The sequence below is a fragment of the Melanaphis sacchari genome, unplaced genomic scaffold (assembly GCF_002803265.2).
Source record: "Melanaphis sacchari strain LSU unplaced genomic scaffold, SCAv2.0 Contig110_pilon_pilon, whole genome shotgun sequence".
Taxonomy (NCBI): Eukaryota; Metazoa; Arthropoda; class Insecta; order Hemiptera; family Aphididae; genus Melanaphis; species Melanaphis sacchari.
In genome coordinates, this window is record NW_020270425.1 from 231,423 (window position 1) to 250,224 (window position 18,802).

General features: G+C 27.2%; 1 protein-coding gene across 1 annotated transcript in view; it reads right to left on the reverse strand.

The window, feature by feature from the left end:
* LOC112603750 overlaps positions 1–18,802 on the reverse strand; it is a 105,027-nt gene that overhangs the window by 4,644 nt on the left and 81,581 nt on the right. Inside the window, exons 69-74 of the mRNA XM_025352480.1 lie at positions 17,694–17,894; positions 13,163–13,284; positions 12,841–12,962; positions 12,618–12,729; positions 2,468–2,599; positions 1,110–1,309 (exon numbers count right to left, since the gene is read on the reverse strand). Of these exons, the coding sequence (XP_025208265.1) occupies positions 1,110–1,309; positions 2,468–2,599; positions 12,618–12,729; positions 12,841–12,962; positions 13,163–13,284; positions 17,694–17,894 (889 nt within the window). The remainder of the gene's footprint in view (positions 1–1,109; positions 1,310–2,467; positions 2,600–12,617; positions 12,730–12,840; positions 12,963–13,162; positions 13,285–17,693; positions 17,895–18,802) is intronic.

An 18,802-nucleotide genomic window follows, 5' to 3' on the forward strand; every position in this document is an offset into this window, starting at 1 on the left:
TATAAAATATTAATAAAATGTACAGTAAATAGAACATAATATGGTATAATTTAATTAAAAAGTTGGTCTGTTATAACTTTATAAGAATGTATACATTTCTATTATAAATTATTATGTCAGTAAACCCAGTATTCTACCTATTTCGTTTTAGATTCTAAACGGAGCGCTAAGTCAAACGCGTTTTTATTCAATTTATTTTTTTATGCGTGCTATCACATTTTAACTTTTGGATCAGTAAAAATTTTAATCAACTTTTAAAGAGATTATTTTTGACAGTTAATTTAATTTAATTTTTACTTTGGGAAAAATGCACAGTACTTTTCAAAACAATTGGGAAAAATAAAATCACAGAAAAACTAGAATATTTATACAAAACTGGTATTGTGTAAAATCAATTTTGTTCTTTTGTGATGCAAAATCCGTCAAAATCATTAAAATATGTAAATTATATTGTGTTGAAAAAATGCAAAAAACGTAATTTTAAAGCTTAGAAATGCAATACAAGATCCCACACGAGTTTTTCCAGCAAAAATTTTAAAATATCGAAATTACATAAATGCGATTACGAACAGGTTTACATTTCCATGAAAACAAATAATATATGTATCACGAGCGAGTGATCAAATTTTTACGGCCGTAAAAATTTTACCATATCGAGAGGACTGTACACTTGGATTAAAATATATTTGGGAACTTCTGAAGCAGTTTATTCAAAAATCAAATCACAATGGGCACTTATCATTATTGTTTCGACCGCCGGTTCGGGCACACACGCGCCCACTGAGACCATATTATATGAACGCGTTCCAGAACGAAGACGGAATATTGTTATCGTTTATCTATAATATTATACATATTTACTTGCGATGCAATTGTTATAATAATATGTTGTAACCGTTCTACAGAAATCAAGGATTTTTTCTGTTCATTACAACATCGCAATACCTATGATATTATTAATTTATGATTATACACATACAACAATATTATTAATATTATTATTATTGTACATATTTAATAACATGTACCTACATGTGGGAACTGTTGCACTATATATGCGTATTAAGTATTTGTTAGTAAGATTTTACAGTGTTTTAATTATTGCTTACGTATTCAATGTTAGCTGCCGTAGGGTACGAACAAGGATAACAATCCATGTGGCTAATTCCATTATTGTCCGAGTTGCATTCACACGTCTGGCATTTCGGAGCCGGTGCTGTCTTGGCGATCCTTTTAGCAAAAACTTGCAAAAATTTTTTCACCAAATTTAAGTTGTCGGTTTCCATTTTTTTCGATGTGAACAACGAACCTGCGTTAGATAATAATATTATCATTTACTATACAAAGCAAAACAACAAATCGCTAAATGCAATCAAAATTTATGCGAATACATAAAGTGTATGGTATGATAGATTATATATTATAAATTATAAAGAGTTAGTCACCACCTCTACTTTTCGTTTAATTACGAATTTATTAAAAATTTTAGTTTTGAGATTTTTAAATATATTTATGAACTATACTTTTAAGCTATCAAATCTTTGTTAGCATTGTCATAAAAATTATCTGCTAAACAATATACTACAGTAGAAAAGGGAACTCTCATTTGAAAAATATTAGAAGTTTTTAAAGTTTTTTAAAAGCTTATATTTTAATAGTACAAATAATTTCCAGAATTTAAGAATTTGGTATTTAGGTATAAATTGAAAAAATCAGATTTTGAATAGCTGTATTATTGAAAAAAAAAATTAGGTGGTGAGCATGCTTGGTGAATCATTCTGTACATAGCTTATATTATACAGTGAGTACGTGCACCGTTTCAATGATATATTTTTTTAAATTTATATTTTTGAAGTACGGCATTTTTTGTTGATTATAGAATATTTGAGTTAAAATTATTATTGAAGTTAAAAGAAAGAAACGGTTTATACTTAAACTTGATGAAAAAAAAAATAATAATAATAATAAATAAGTATGGCGTATTGGCGTGTCTTCGTGGAGCTCGCAGAGACACGTAAATAGTTCATTTATCGATTGCTGATTTATGGAAATATTTTAAAAGTCAAATGACTAATTTCCATTAAGTATTCAAATAGTTGGGTAAGTTTTAAAGTTTGAGCGGGGCGCCGGGTAGAGGGACTTGTATATTATTATATATTATACAGTAGGCGATCATCTATATATAGTGTATGTATTACGACGAGGAAAAATACAGTAGTACTGAACGCTGTATATTTTAAAGACATCGATCGCATATGAATATATGACGTATAAAATGTACAGTGTACCCCGCCGAGGTTTTACTTATTTAAAACGTTGTTGTGTAACAATAGATGACATGCCGCAGTTCGTACCATACTACCATTATTGTCGGTGCGACAATTTTAAAACGGTAAATTCTTCGCGGGATGTATATTTTTATAAAATGTTTGCGCGCATAACACTATTAATAATTCAATCGACAAACCGTTCGACTCCAAAACGATCGGCGTACAGTATCCCAACATGTTCTTCGTTAACTTCACCTGCTTTCTGAGACCCGCGTCTCCTTTAAGTGCCTTGAAATCGTTTCTCGTATATGCCGTCTCGGCGTCGACACCTAAAACACACACGTCGATGGTAAACATTTTTTAATAATGTTACTATATAATACGTTATTATGAATTATAATATTATATAATCTGTTTAAAACATGTATATACAATGTATATTGTATATAAATATAATATATAATATATATCAATATTTAAAAATATTTATACAATCCAGTACATCTATATCGCATATATATGCATTATTCATATTATTATATATCCATACGACTACTCCACTAGGTATTTGACCTTATTTCAATATCCGATGTAGAAACTCATACTAATCTATATTTTCTGGCAAACTCAATTAATGGTCTTATTGATGCTCCCGAGTATCGAGTAAAAAAAGTAATTTCCGTATTCCAGCGTTGTAAAATTTCGTCTCATGCAACAATACTAATTTATTATCCAAGAAGCGATTCACTTATTAAAATGATAAATTATATCTAAGCTAAATCCTTTATAGTTATTTACATTTTAAACCTTTTTATTTTATTCATTTAGTCAATTATTAACTGATTTAAATTCATAATAATGTCTTTTCCTATTATATTATTATACATTTTTGATTAATATCATTAATTACATAGTATATTATACTTAGCCATTTTTTCAAAAAAAAAATAAACAAAATTAATAATGTAAAGCTTGAGCCACAAAAAGTCAATACTTTTGTTTTATCTAAAAATATCGTAATACAGTATATTTATAATATTTTAAACTCAATAAATTGGACGAACCCTTGTTTCGATGCTGTAATATTGTTTTAATAATTAAGTTCAATCTTCAGTATCATATTAGTCTGTGAAAGAAACGAATTTTCTATTAATATGTACTTATTCGTATATTATTATAACATGTAAATTACGTTATATATTAATATTATAATTTTATACGTTTGTGTACTGTCACTGTATTTTAGTCGATTAATGTTATTAGGTTAATGGGCGTGGGTATTTTTTCATACATATTTTATTATGTATATACTATATACATATAGGTATATTTTATACCGTATACCATATAGGTACACATTCGCAGGCCACTATATGATATAATGAATGTTATATCGACGAAACCGCACGAGCGCTGCCACCTAAATAAAATACATATTTTTTCTTCGATTCGCTGTCTGAAAATGCACACCTACTAACTATATAATGATATCGCGTCGCACAAAGACAACGCGCGATTATTATTTAACAATAATAATAATATAATACGTTTACCTACGTGACGTTACACCATCATGACCGACTATAATAAACCTCTTGGTTAATATTATTTATTCGCAATATACGCCGTTCCGCGTTCGTACTGCAGTGATACTATAAATGCAGCACATTCACTACGATATAATAATATTATAATATTATACTATAATATCAGTCTATACGGGCGCGTTCGCGCGAGGTCTTTGCACTCTTGAAAACGGCTTGTATTACCCAACCGTTCCCATAGAGCGTGGAAGTACAACATATAATATTATATTATACAATTATTTATTTATTTCGATTATTATTTTTGCTGGCGTTTTGGTTTACAGCTAAGACAGACACGGTAACACGCGTATTGCTCAGGGCCAGTGGTCCGCGAAGTGGCTTAAAATATTATAATATTACTATATAAGCAATAAGTGCAGGGATATCTGTATTAAAACTCCGTGAGCACTTTAACCACGCAAGTCTCGCGTCAATTTTTTTCCCGTGAAAACTCTAAGTCTACGTTGCTATAACGATTTAAATCTGTGATTTTTCACAAAGAGACGGTGCGCAGGTTTGTAAAATTAAAATGAAGACAAAAAGTTTGAACTACAACAATTTAAACCAAAGGAAGTATTTATTTTATTTTTTTTTTTTTATCCTCTTCGAGAATTTGGAAAAAGTGACCGTACAATATCCCAAAACGCCGTTGGATTACACTATACCGTGTACGACGTATCTTATTATAATACACAACACGTAAATGCACCTACGTTTCGCAATTTGTGTACGATTGTAGTACACGCACCAGACGATCTGCACGTATTTGTGCGAAAACCAGCCGCGGGTGTTTGCAGTACGGGTACATACAAATATACAATTTATATTATTATATTATTACTATTGTCATCGCGATTGTACATGCGAGATAATAACATACGGGATTTCGCGGTTAACGGGTGCGATATCGACGATGCATTGTATCGTGTGTTGTGCCGTTATGATATTACTTGCGATTTTCCAGCATTGGTTCTGCAATCGGAGGTACCCACACTCGTCGATTATAATATTTTTATGCGTATATATATTATATACGGAACGCACGTCTCCGACCTTTGAGCTCGCTGTAGACGGCGATCGAGCAGATCGGAAATCGGCATTACGCGGCTATTATACGCGTTAATATTACAATTTAATACATTAACACAGTATTACAGTGATACATCGTTAGTTTTACTTTTATATCCAACATCCAGTGTTTGTAAAGAATGCGCGTGTATCACGTTCACGTTGATGTATTTCGAGCGACATGAGAAACGTCATCGTCACTCACTATTATATTACATCAATAGAACGGGAACGTGAACGAAATACATACATATTTCAAAGGAACCTTTTTAGGTCGTTCAGATGAATTTTTTTGTTTTAATATCAATTCCAAGTTGTTGTATTCACACATTTTATTTATACATGGCGGAATCGAAAAAATCATATAGTAGTTATACAATATTTGAGATTTTTTTTTTTTAAATCTTTATGCAATCTTCAAAAGGGGGAAAGTAGGTAACCGTTTTGCTGTAAGTAGGCGTCGAGTGAACCTCGTAATTGAGGTCTGAAGAGTAAGTCACTGTATTGTGTGTGCTAAATTCATTTCAGTGATAAACCATTGCATAAGAAAATGATTTTGAGCGGAAATAGTCTGTGAGCCAATATTATTACTAAGTATATTTTACGATGTATTTATATTGTTATCAAGGTAATTTATTTTAATATTAGTAATACAGTAGTCAGTTGGTTGAATTAATTCTTTTTAAAACTATTGCATTTGGAAATTTAGTTGTTTATATCAAATACAATTATAAAGTTAATAGTTGCAAGTACTCAAGAATAATATTTTTAAATTTAACAATAAGAACTAAAATTGTTATAATTCACTTAAATACTTAATTGTAAATAAATTTAAACTTAGAATATCAATTAAAAAATATTTAAACACTTATAATATTTTTTTGGTTGCAGTATAAATTATTTATGCTAAACCATTTGTATTAAATATTTAACTACAAAATAATTGGTAAACTTTCACGGTATTAATTAATTTTTGTCAAAATTTTAACTTTGAATATCTATAAATGAAAACCTTGAGTTTACCTTTTTATATTTAATATTAAAATGTCAAATATTAAATAGTTATCAGATTATGAGAAACGTACGTATTAATTTATCAAGCTTATTGTTCCACCAAACATTTTTTTATCGACATTTATAGAAGAAGAAAAAAGTTAATTGTCTATAAATAGCCTAAAAAAAGTAAAATTAAATTTGGAAATGTTTATCATAATATACAGAAACTGTTAGGTAAGACACAAAATCAATTTTGTCAAGTAGTGATTTTGAACAAAAACTTACTTTTTTTTTTTTTTTAATGTAAAAAGACCATAGGTTCTAGAATGTTTTCACCGAATGATTATATTTGCATTATCTATACATGATATAATTTTCAAAATATTCCGATTCTTTTTTGGACTATTTATAGACATTTTATATTTTATAATTTTTTTTAGCTTTTGTTGTGAACTCCTGTATATAGTTATATTCAGTAAATGCGAATTAGTAAGTAAGCATTTTATTATTGTGAACGGGCAGAGTGACACGATCCCAAAGTTTGAAGGAATTCGCTGTGTAGACAGTTTTGGGGCTAAGCAAGCCCCTTCCATACCTTGCTGTCTGTACAAAAATCAGTGTTTTACTGTCAGAACATCCAGCAAAACTCCCAATAATTGTAATTTTATTTTTTTTAATAAGTTTCGTTGTAATAAAATGTAATCAATAATTAAAGTATAGTATTTAACCGAATTACGCCTTAATTTATTTGTGACTATTCGGTTGTGGAGACGTCCATAACACTTTTAATTATATAAATATTGACTTTAAAATTTTGTGAAAAAGTTTAAAAATATAATAAATATAAATGAATAATCAGTTATTATGATTTATAGCTATTAACAAATATTAAAGATATAATATGTGCACGATTTTTTTGTCATAACTTATAAGCTTTTAAAATTAAAATATTTATAATATTCGTCAAAATTGTAGAAATTGTGAAATTATTTTATAATTATACATTTAAAAACATTCACTTTTTATAACTAAAGCATGAAAATTTAATATTATGTTTTTCATAAGTTTTGTGTACTAAAATCAAAAAATAATATAAATATATCATAAAATATACTTAATAATATAGATGATGATGATGGACAGTATTTTTTCTTATTCGATGATTTATCATTGGATTTAAATTTAATACAGTGACTTACTCAGATATGAGGTACACTCAACACATATTATACAATAAAATGGTTACTTAATTAATTTAATATTTATTATATTATGAATAGATAAATTTAAAAAAATCTTAAAGTGTCTAATTTTTGGTGTGTATATCTATAAATTTTTGTCATGCGAATAGTTTTTTACTTTTAGTATGAATGTTTTTACTTATCTTATTAGAGTTTAAATATTTCCTACAGGTTAGCACCGTTTTAGACCGGATGAGTTCACATAATATTTCCTTAAAATTAACATAATGTGGATTTGGGAGAATTTACCATTACCCAATTTAAAAAAAATAATTTATGATATTATATTTCTTATATAATTTATTTTGTAATATATATTAATTTTTATACTGTTAAAAATTAATTCAACCAACATCATAACCACTAATAGAAAAACATCATAAAATTCCTCAGAGATAGAGACTAATACATCTCTGAAACACGTATCTGATATTTTGATATCTGCTCAAAATCATTTTTCCTAGGTAAGTAATAATATTTATCCTTGAATCTAAATCAAACACATCCATTACTGTGACCTAAAATAAAGACTATAAACTTCTTCTTTTTTTTGCATACAGTATTTTTGATAAACAACAGTAAAATAAAATATTAAGACTTGATAGAAATTATGCGTAACTGTTTCTATAACTTATTTCATTGTATTTTATTAACTACTTTGAATATTAATATTATAAGTTGTAAAGAGTAACATATTGACTTAAAAACCTGGTGTAGTCAATAAATTATAATTGATATAAACAATAAACAAAATAGTCTAGTAATCATGTTACAAAAAATGTATACGTGGTTGTTAGTTAAAAATTATAAATAAACCTACATTTAAATTCGGTTTACCAGTATTAAATTAGTAATATAAACTAGTAAGATATAATAGGATGCGTGACTTTTTGTGATTTGAAATCAAAGACTCTACAATGAATGATTTCATCACGTGGGCTAAAAAGGCACGTAAGCAAGAGACAGTAATCACTCGACATGTGTAATAAATTACTCATCAATATCGAAAATTTCACTGCACATCGGTAAACGCATATGGGCTAAAAACCGTACACGTGCTACAAGTATGTGTATAAAGTAACTTAATCAAAGCTGCAATTTGACAAGACACTTGCATAAAATATTGTATACATTCGAAAAAGAACACCTGTGTGGTGTAATATATGACCAGAGGTTCGCCAATAATAGTGAATTAACGACATATCTGTAGGTGCTCTATACAAGGTCCAAATCATAGATATTAAGTCAAGTTATCATTAAATGGCAGCAATGTAACACTGTAACTGTAAGCGTGCTAATTTTTCGTGTTATTATTTCTTAACATTAAATTTTGTTTTGTTTTTTAATGATATCCATAATAAAAACACCGCCTTTGTTTATAATTTTTCATTCAAGACATTCAATGTACATTGAGTGTTGTATAGTTATAAATGTTTGGTAACCTATTATAGCGGTGATAACGATATGTACGAGGCAATATTATAAAAAATTAATTTTTAAATGAACATCAATGTAAGGTTTTTCAAAATTTCTACATTCAGTAATATAATAATAGATATTCAGTTTTTATTCTACTCAAGTTCATTTTTACTCGACCTGGTTTTAATTTAAACTGAACCAAAGATATAGTTAATTATAATTAAAAAAAAAAAAGTTGTATATTGTTGGATTATAAAGCGCGTATTATAACAACATGTCAAAATTACTTTCAAAACAATGGATTAGTTAACTAAAAGATCCATTACATAGATTTATTTGTTTTTAAAGTAAATTTATTGAATCTGCCTCTATTCACATAGTATAAAAACATTCCAACTACGTTAATACCTTTAAAATGATTAGTGTTTAACCTTAGTAGAATCACCCTGTATTATTCTTAGGGTGATCAGATTTCTACTTTACAGTAGTTGTTTACAATTACAAACAAACATTTAAAATGGAAAGACAGATTAAATCTAAAATATTGAATTAGTTTAAATGATAATTAAAATAATTATGAAGACATTGTAGTTTTAAAATCATAACATACTGATGCAAATATTTCATGAGTTATGAAAAAAAAAATCACTAAAAAATATAATGAAGAAGTAAACCAAGATAAAGAGGCACAATCATTGGAAAATTTGTATGTATTTTTACATTTTTATAGTAAATAGGTAAATACAAATTCATAAAAGAGTCAAATATTTGAATATTAGTAATTTTTGAAATTTAAAATAAAACTGCCAAGTGGAAAAATTATATTATTTATATTTATGACAAAAAAATTAACAACTTTATTTATTTTTAATTTATATAATGCTTAAATGATGGATATATGCATTAAGACTTCCAGGCCAATATTTCTATTTAAAACTTTACATAAACACATGAACCAAATTAAAGGGTAAAACGACCCCAATAAACAATTATTTGTATTATTATTATTTTTATTTATTTATTTCAGTTTCCTCGCTAAAAAAAAAATAGAAATAATAGTCAGTTTATCCACACAGTTTGGTTATGTACAATTATATGAAATCAATGGAACATACTACAAAACTGTTTTAGCACTTTACACTGAAAGGTTGATTATAAGTTACTATATTATTTTTTTTTATTTTTTTTTTATTTATGCAGCTGTTTATAACAACAATTTACGCTAAACGAGAGTGCGAGTTTTTCTTTAGCAACTTAATAATAATAATTTATGAACCAATTATTTACCTACCCGTTTAACATTGATTTACATAGCGAAACGCGTGAAGCGTCGATCGTACGCCATAATAAACATAAATAAATCAGTGGCGTACCTAAGTAGGAGATGAAGTCTTCCCTCTTATTAAATCAGGGAAATTCCTTTAATTCCGTTCTTTTACGTTTTATTCTGAATTGTGGATTAATAATTTAGATTCCTCATTTTTAAATTGAAATAAAGGTAGTTGAACGAGTTCAGAAATGTCTCCTGAGTTATGCAGCTTTCTTTTTAAAAACCGGTCATCCCCAGCATTATTATGAACCAGTCATTTTAAATTACTATAGGGTAAGATTGATGTACCTCACCTATTCGAGCTCTAATGGCCCATACTAAATTCTATTAGACTGTCTATTTCGTAATTTCCTGTTATAATTTATTTATTTTTTTTAATGAATGATCCTTTAATGATAGTAATGCGTTGTTTAAATTTTATTGTAATTTTGATGTTAGGCTTTGATTTTTTTTGTAATTTTATTTTATTTTGTTATAAAATGTTGTTATCTATATCAATTATATTATCTAATGTTTTAACTACCTCTACATATTATATTTAATACTTCATATAATGCCTCGATTGGTGTTCATATCAATAAATAAATAAAAATAATAATATTATAAATGTATAACAAATATAACCATGAATTAATTTTTATCATTGATAGCTATAAAAATACTTTAATAAACAACTTTATCGTGATTAAATATTTTTTTCTCTTAAGTCTTAAAGAGTTATTCTGATGAACTACTTATACCAAGTTGAGTAAGTGCTATTGTACTGATAATATCTAAGCTTTACATCAACCTCCACGCAGTATCAGTAGACCTTTTTATAAATATTCTATGTTTAAACCGATTCGTATCACCGTATAGGGATCATGCCATTATCAGTGTAGTTACATAAACGTATTTCGTTTAACGTAATTTACCTGTGTATGGTAGAAAGGATAAGAGTAATGAAGAATAAAGTAAAAAAAAGTTCATTCCGAGCCCAAATAGCCGTTCACACGTACATATTAATTTGTATTATAATATTAGTATTCTAATAACGTACATTATGATTTATAATATTGGGCCGGCCAGACCGCCGCATAACTTCGCCACGACGAATGTGCACGCACAGAACACACGCATTATAGACCTGCGCACGCCGAATAAGTGCATTTTTCCTCTCTTACTTATTTATTTATCTTATGTTTCTACAAAACACGTGGAGGTGGCAGGGATGGTTGTCTAGAATTATATTATATTTGTAATAATTGGTGAATCTTAATATCAGACAAGTTCGAATAGAACGTCAAACGAACTAGTGGAAACATCAAATCAATCGTATATTAATCTAACCCAATTTTAATACGTTTGTTTAACATTGTTTACGTAGCACACGAATGTTTTGGACGCCACGACCCTTGCGATCTATACTCACTTTATCGGTTTTTATAATATATATATATATAATTTAAAATTTATTCAAAATATATAATCTTTCAATATATTTACAATACACATGTATAGGTAGGTAAGTAATGTATATAATGTATATGAACATAAGAAACTTGTTAAAAGAAATTACTTAACAATTTTGACATGGGTTTTTCTTTTAAATATTTTCTTTTATGCTTAATTTATAATCCAGAATCTCTTTACCCTTCTTGAAATAATTTTCTAAAGAAATATTCTCGTAGCCAAAGGCGAGAATCAGTGGATTAGAATGGTTTACAAGGTGGGAGCGGGAAGTTTATAAATATAGATGTTACTACTTCTGAGATTGTTTGAACTTTTAAATTATAGTGAAGAATATATGATTTGAGACATAAAATAATTCATTGATTGGTAGGTATTTATAACAATATGAGATTCTTTGGAGTATCTTAAAATTGAATGTAAGAACATTTCGTATATTATTATAATTAAAATAAACAATATAATCTGAAAGGGGTGCATTATTTTGGAAAAAATAGAAAATGAAAAATGTAAGTAATATCACCGTTAGTTTTGTAGCCTTTACAAAAATACAGTGGTTTTCGAGATCAAAAAATCATACGGAGTGCTGTGTTTGATTTAGCATAAATTAAAAAGCCAACAAAATGGTAACTACTGCGCAAGCATGACCAAATTTGAATAGACACTGTGAATGAGGGATTTTTGATTTCATTCGATCACAAGAGACTTGAAGTATCTGCCTACTTTACCAAACCCATACAATCCACAGAATATAATTGTATAATATTCACTATAGTGCATCTACTATGTAGAACTGCAGTTGTACCCTGTAGGTATGATAATATTAATATATACAAATAGTATACAATGATACACTGTGTACAACCCTACATAAAGTGACGATTGAAGTGTATATATAATAAAATAATAATATTATACAGTTTATAACAACAGTCGGTTCGTTTTGCGTGTCGAATATTTATCTATACCTACATTTATTGTTTTGTCTGCAGTACGCGTACCTGTGTTTATCTATGTACCTAGGTACCTACTATACATAGTATATACTATTATACGACCGATCACAATTATAAATAAATGGAAATGTTTTCAACGATATTGAATAACGTTCAGCGGAAAGCATTTGTACAGTAAATAGGTATACACTTATTTTACCGAACAATGATCTGCTGCATTGGAGAAGACTCCATACGAATGTGAATACATAATAATATGAATAAGACACGACAAAAAATTAAAATAAATTGTGCACACTTACCGAATAACGAGCTCCCCGCTCGTGACTTATCAAGAACGAATGGCTTGTCCATTAAAACGTGTAACTTTATACTTTTCTCCGTAATTAAGTGGTTGATAACAGAATAGTCCAACTAGAATAATACGAATTATAATGTTGTAAAATACCGGGTATTATGTACAACGTATATGCTCTACTTCTAGAGACTTGTAATAAATTAATGTAGTTATAAAAATCGAGTTACCATCATGTTTGACGGATCACAATCACTGCACGGAAACAGTAAAAATATTATTGAATGTGCCGTCCTGAAACGCAACTTTGATGCAAACCGAATGGCGTTGAATACGTCGGAATTTCCGTTACCTGTAAAAAAAAAAAAAACCGAATGAGTATTAAACGTTTTAAAATTTCATTGTTTTGAACATCAAAAACACCGTGCGACCGTCATAAATTGTGTAGTACACTGTTGCGGTTTCCCCAATATAAGTCTATCAAATATTTTTTTTCTAGTCGCACGACATAATCATATTATGATACCTATTTAATATTGATTATAAAGATACCGATTTGTATATTGTTAAAGAACTGTAAGAATAGTGTAGGACTTGCGAACACTTGACCGTTGACGACAACGCTATGAGGTTCATCAAATAAACCATCACCGCCAAAAAAAACAGCTGAAAATCTGAAATAATAAGAAATAATTTTTATAATGCTTTTACATTAAAAAACTGTCCTTATAATATTATATGGTATGGAAAAAACTGATAGTATTAGTTGACTTGTAATCAATGCTCGTTGAAAATAATTGTTAATTTCATATAATTTATTGTTGTATGATGAATTTGGTGGATATAATTTTTCAAGTTTTATGTTATACTACGGATACGTATTTTATACCATATACTATCCCGTATTATAATATTAAAACTATTTTATTTTATTTTATGTCAAAATTTTATTCAAATGTATTAACACGATAGAACTAATATACCTAATATAGGTATTTTTAGGATGAACTCTACAGGCTTAACCTTGACACCACTTGTGATGCCTATAGTTCATATTTGTTGAAACAATGGCCTGTTTAAAATAAATATTTATGAAATGTAAGGTGATAAAATATTTACAAAAAATCCGCGCTCACAATATTAAAAAAAGTAAGACTTGATAATTGATAATCAAACCGATGCCTTTTTAATACGCATTTACGCATTTTTACCTTAAAATTACTTCAAATGACAGTCGAAAATTTATCTAACGACCTATCTGAATTATACGATCAAGCACAATGAACTAACTTGTATATTTCTTCTTTGTCGCAAGATATGTTTAAACTTAAAAATGTTATAATGTACATATATTACACGTTATAAGCTATTAAATATACTTATTTTAACCATTAAACATCTTTATATACAATATTTCATTAGTTTTAATGGGACGAATCTTTATAGTTGTCATAAAATTGTTACGCAAAAAAGAATCAATGATAATATTATTACCATCGATAATTCAATCATTGTATAAACCTATCAGATACTTTTATGTAGGTACAGTTTATTTTAAATGCATTTTTATATCATTTATATAATACGTAGGTAGTATTAAATAGTTTTAACGCTCAACGTGAATGTTAATGTACGAGTATCTAAATTAAAATGCAAACTATTAGTATAATAGTTCTGATATATTATAATTTATGTATTAAGAATAATATTCTTGATAATTGTTTAAATTCGATATAGGTACAATAGGATAAATTAATTTACGAGTATATCGTATATATAATATTAGTCAAGTAGACAACTAAGTACTTATTAAAATTATACTTTGTCAATTTATGCTAATTATAAAATGATTAATACTTTTATAATTTTAAAATGATTATAATAACTTTTATATTGACAAACCTATTATCAATGACATACCATAAACTTGGAGTAAACTTGTTTTTGGGAAAGAATATGAAGATACATTTTTTAAATTATAATAATGTGTATAATCGTAAGTTTTATAATATAACAAATTTTAATAATTTATTATTATATTAATATTAAACTTGCAGCGTATACGACAATTGTTTTTAAAATGTATGACATGTAACTATTTTTTTTATTCCTTAGATTAGGTAAATTAGTAATCTAACTGTAGATTAATTGTGAAATTTAATAACTTAGCTTATTTCAGTTTATTTGAAAAATGGCAAGTAGATAATTATTCATTAAATTAAAACATGCATTAATACAAATTTATAACTGTGGTAGTATAGTTAAAATTAAAAGTTAATGAAATATTATATTGTTTAACCGTAGGCAATAGTTTTAAATAATTATGAACAAATAGATTGTTTTTTTATCGTTATTCAATAATTGATAGTTGAAAAATTATATGTAATTGCCTAAATAATATCACAATATTCAATAAAAAAGAATAGTAAACTGATGAGTTAGTACAAAAGTGATAGCAGTTATTTAAACATTTTGAAAATTCCACAATTATTCTAAAAGATGGTTAAAAAAAAATGATATACGTATTTTTTTAACATACTTAAAAGTACATTATTTTTTCATATTAACTTCAATTTTATAAAATTAAATACATCATTTGGTAACTATTAGATTATAACTTAAAGTTATGAACATCGATTTAACTAAACTATCTGGATATTTATTTTAGGTGTCATCCAAAATAATAAAATAATAGCAAAAACTAAATTAGTGGAAGTAACAAACGCAAAGTAAAATGAATGAAATTTATATTGAAATATAATAACAAAATATCAATAATAAAAATTGTAATATCTGCAGATAAACCCACATCATAATCTATGCGATATAGTCGGTTAAATTTGATCAATATTAATAAAAATATAAACAATTTGTTGAACATCCGACCGATATCATAGATTAAATTTTTAAAATATAGTTAATCTCATCTTTCGGTTCAGTTAAGTTCAGCGTCCGTGAAGTGTAAAAAAATTATCATAATTTTTTTTTTTTTTATTCCATAATTATTTTTTTTTACATTTTGATAAAATTCATTAGAAGTAATAAAAATAAGTATCTGTTATACGAATGGTTTACTTATCGGCTATCGCAAAGATAATAGTTGTGGAGGAGAAGAAAATATTGGCGATATTTAGAAAATAATTGCAAAAGTAGAATGGCTACATAAAATCTAACTATTTATACCCCCCCCCACCCACACCCCATCCCTTCAACACATCATCATATTCTTGACGTGTATTAAAGTCAAGCAAAAAAGCTAAAAATAACATGAAAAAATCAGCAATTGATAGTGAAAATACCCCACATCATATAATTAGTAATATTAAGCAATTAGTGAATAGGCGAATAGTTCTATACAGGGTAAAGGAAGGTATATTCATTCGTGATATGTATAATTTCGTGATATTTCTTTTAGTATTTATTACGAACATACTTATTAGTCGAAAACCATCTAAATACTTTCAAATGGTTATCCTAGGTACTACTGTCGGGTGATATAAAGTTGTTGGGTACGTGTGGTGCCTACGTCAATTGTTTACTATCAGTTGGTACATTTTTTATCATTATTTTACGTATATTTAGCACATTTGTTTTGATGCACTTGTTCAAAATTTTTATTTTTAGTCTTGTATTTAAGATAAGTGTATTATTTTTACTAAATATCAAACTAGAAAACATGCTTGATTTAATGGTAAAACTTTTGTTTTTTTATTGACTTGCTTTAATTAATTATTCCTTATTACAGATACGCATTTTCTTAACGTTTTCACCTCAAATGAATTTACATTGCCAACACATACTAGTAATTTATTACAACCACTAGATGAAGGAGTATACAAACCACTTAAGTCAAACTAAGCCACTAGTTTAAATGACTTTATGAGGGGAAATTCTGGAAATAAACCAAATCCACAGACAATATGAAAATATATAGTAAATATAGTCTGGGCTGAATCAGACAACATTTCATACAATATTAAATCCAGCATTCATTAAAAGCTTTTCTAAAAAAAATATAAAAAATGCATTTAAAAAAGTGTTGATATTTTTGTTATATTATTCCAGATTTTATACTTAATTAATAAAGAAAAATATTGTGTACTCAAGTAATTACCTAACCACTATCGCGAAATTACCTAACTTTTTACAATGACTTTTGAACTTTTATAAAAACTAATTAAAAGACTTAAAATCAAAAAATTACATATACTCGTATTCTATAACTTTACTCTATGTTTATCATACAATTTAAGTAATTAAATATAATTACTGAAATTGAATTTGTAATTAGACATCTAGTTAATTTATCACGAACCTTCCTTTACCCTATAGGCACGACCATGGCCCGAATGTGGATAGGATTTTAATATTTTCAAAAGAAGATCACTTATCCACTTTTATCTACATGGTTACATAAATATTTTAATGACTTACTACAGCAATATTGATTTTATGATAAATGATTATAAAATCAATACTAGTAATTATCTATTTAATAAATTATAGGAACACAAAAATATGATATTCAGGCATGTTTGAAAAAAAAATTCAACGTGATATATAAAAAATTAAAGCTTAAACACGATATCTTTGCCACCATTATAAAATATTTAGGAAACAATTGTTTCAGTCCTCGCCACCCATATTACTCCAATACTATAGGGATAACAACCCCTGGTACATAAAGTTAGAAATTAATCGTTTGAATTTCGATTTATATAAACTTATTATTTATGTTTCCATCTACAACAACATCTAGCCAAAAGACAAAAACATGTATGTATAGCATTTTATTATCCCTATCAGTTATTAATTTATTTTTGTGTGCTTATTGCCTTAACACTTTAAAGAACTATCGATTAAAAAAAAAAAAAAAAAAAAAACAATATAATTTTACATCAATGTATGTGTTGCATTACGAAATCTGATTCTCAGTTAAACACCGCGTCGTTAGTACTTACGTTAGTACTACGTTAGATATTAGTACAAACGTAAATACGATTTTCGTCAAATCGAAATGTTTGTGGTTGCGTTTGAGTTTTAATCGAAACCTCTGACCTTTATGATACATAGGTGCTCTCACTTGTTGTTCGTCATTCCAACGTCGTGTAACTCTTTGACCATCATCGTGAGCAAGGTGTGCACATTCTTTTTCTCCGTAAAGTTTTCGTTGCACTTCTTGGCCTCGACAATGAATACGATATCGGCCGACGACGGTACGTGGCTACCATTGATACTCATGAAATCGCCCTCGATAATTTCCGTGTTGTTTAGTGCGTGACACCTGTGGCAAAACACGTGAGTAGATTATATCGTGAAATAAACATCGATATTACAGATCGAGAATAATATATATTACACAGTTATTCATTTCACTGGTTACATTCACATTAAAATTCAATTTTTGTATTTATTTTTTGAAAAAATAATTTGAAACTATATATCATATTTTTTAATCGTAATTCTTACATATTTTATTAAAGTGGTTTTTATTTATTTTTTTTTTTATTAATCGGTTATTAAATTAATAACTTTACTCAAATTTTTAATTGATAAATATGTAAAGCTTAAGTGATCGGAGTAAAATGATAAGTAATATCGTACAAAATAATATGTGGTCCGCTACTCCACTAATCTAAACTTAACAATATTTGTATAAAATAAAATTACGAAACCATTTATTCAACACTCAATATCAATTGATAAACATTTTTCATTAAATTTATAAAATTAAAAATATAAGTTTTATCATTGACATTTTCAAAAAACCTCAATAAATTCATAGTGATATAAGATAATTATAGAAAAATTGTAGATATTGTTATTATAAATACTTTGTAAAAACTATTTAGAGTGATTGGCCATGCATGTTCACTACATTTTATACTTAAAAATTATAATGTATAAAAAATCTGATTTTTTTGGAATTTTTTAGTGATTTAATTTCTTTTTTTCAAATGTCTTTTAACTGCAAATTGTTAAGTTTAAGTAGGAACCATTTTAAAAACGTTAATGTGTCTAAATGAAAAATAGGAACAAGTAGCTTCTAAGATATTAAGTCTTATGTTTGTTATGACTCACAAAACTCCATTACATAAAAAAATAAAAATACCTATAAAATATGAATTTAAAAAATATATAAATTAGAATTAAAATCAAATCATTATTTTAGGAAAAATGGTTGAGTGGGGG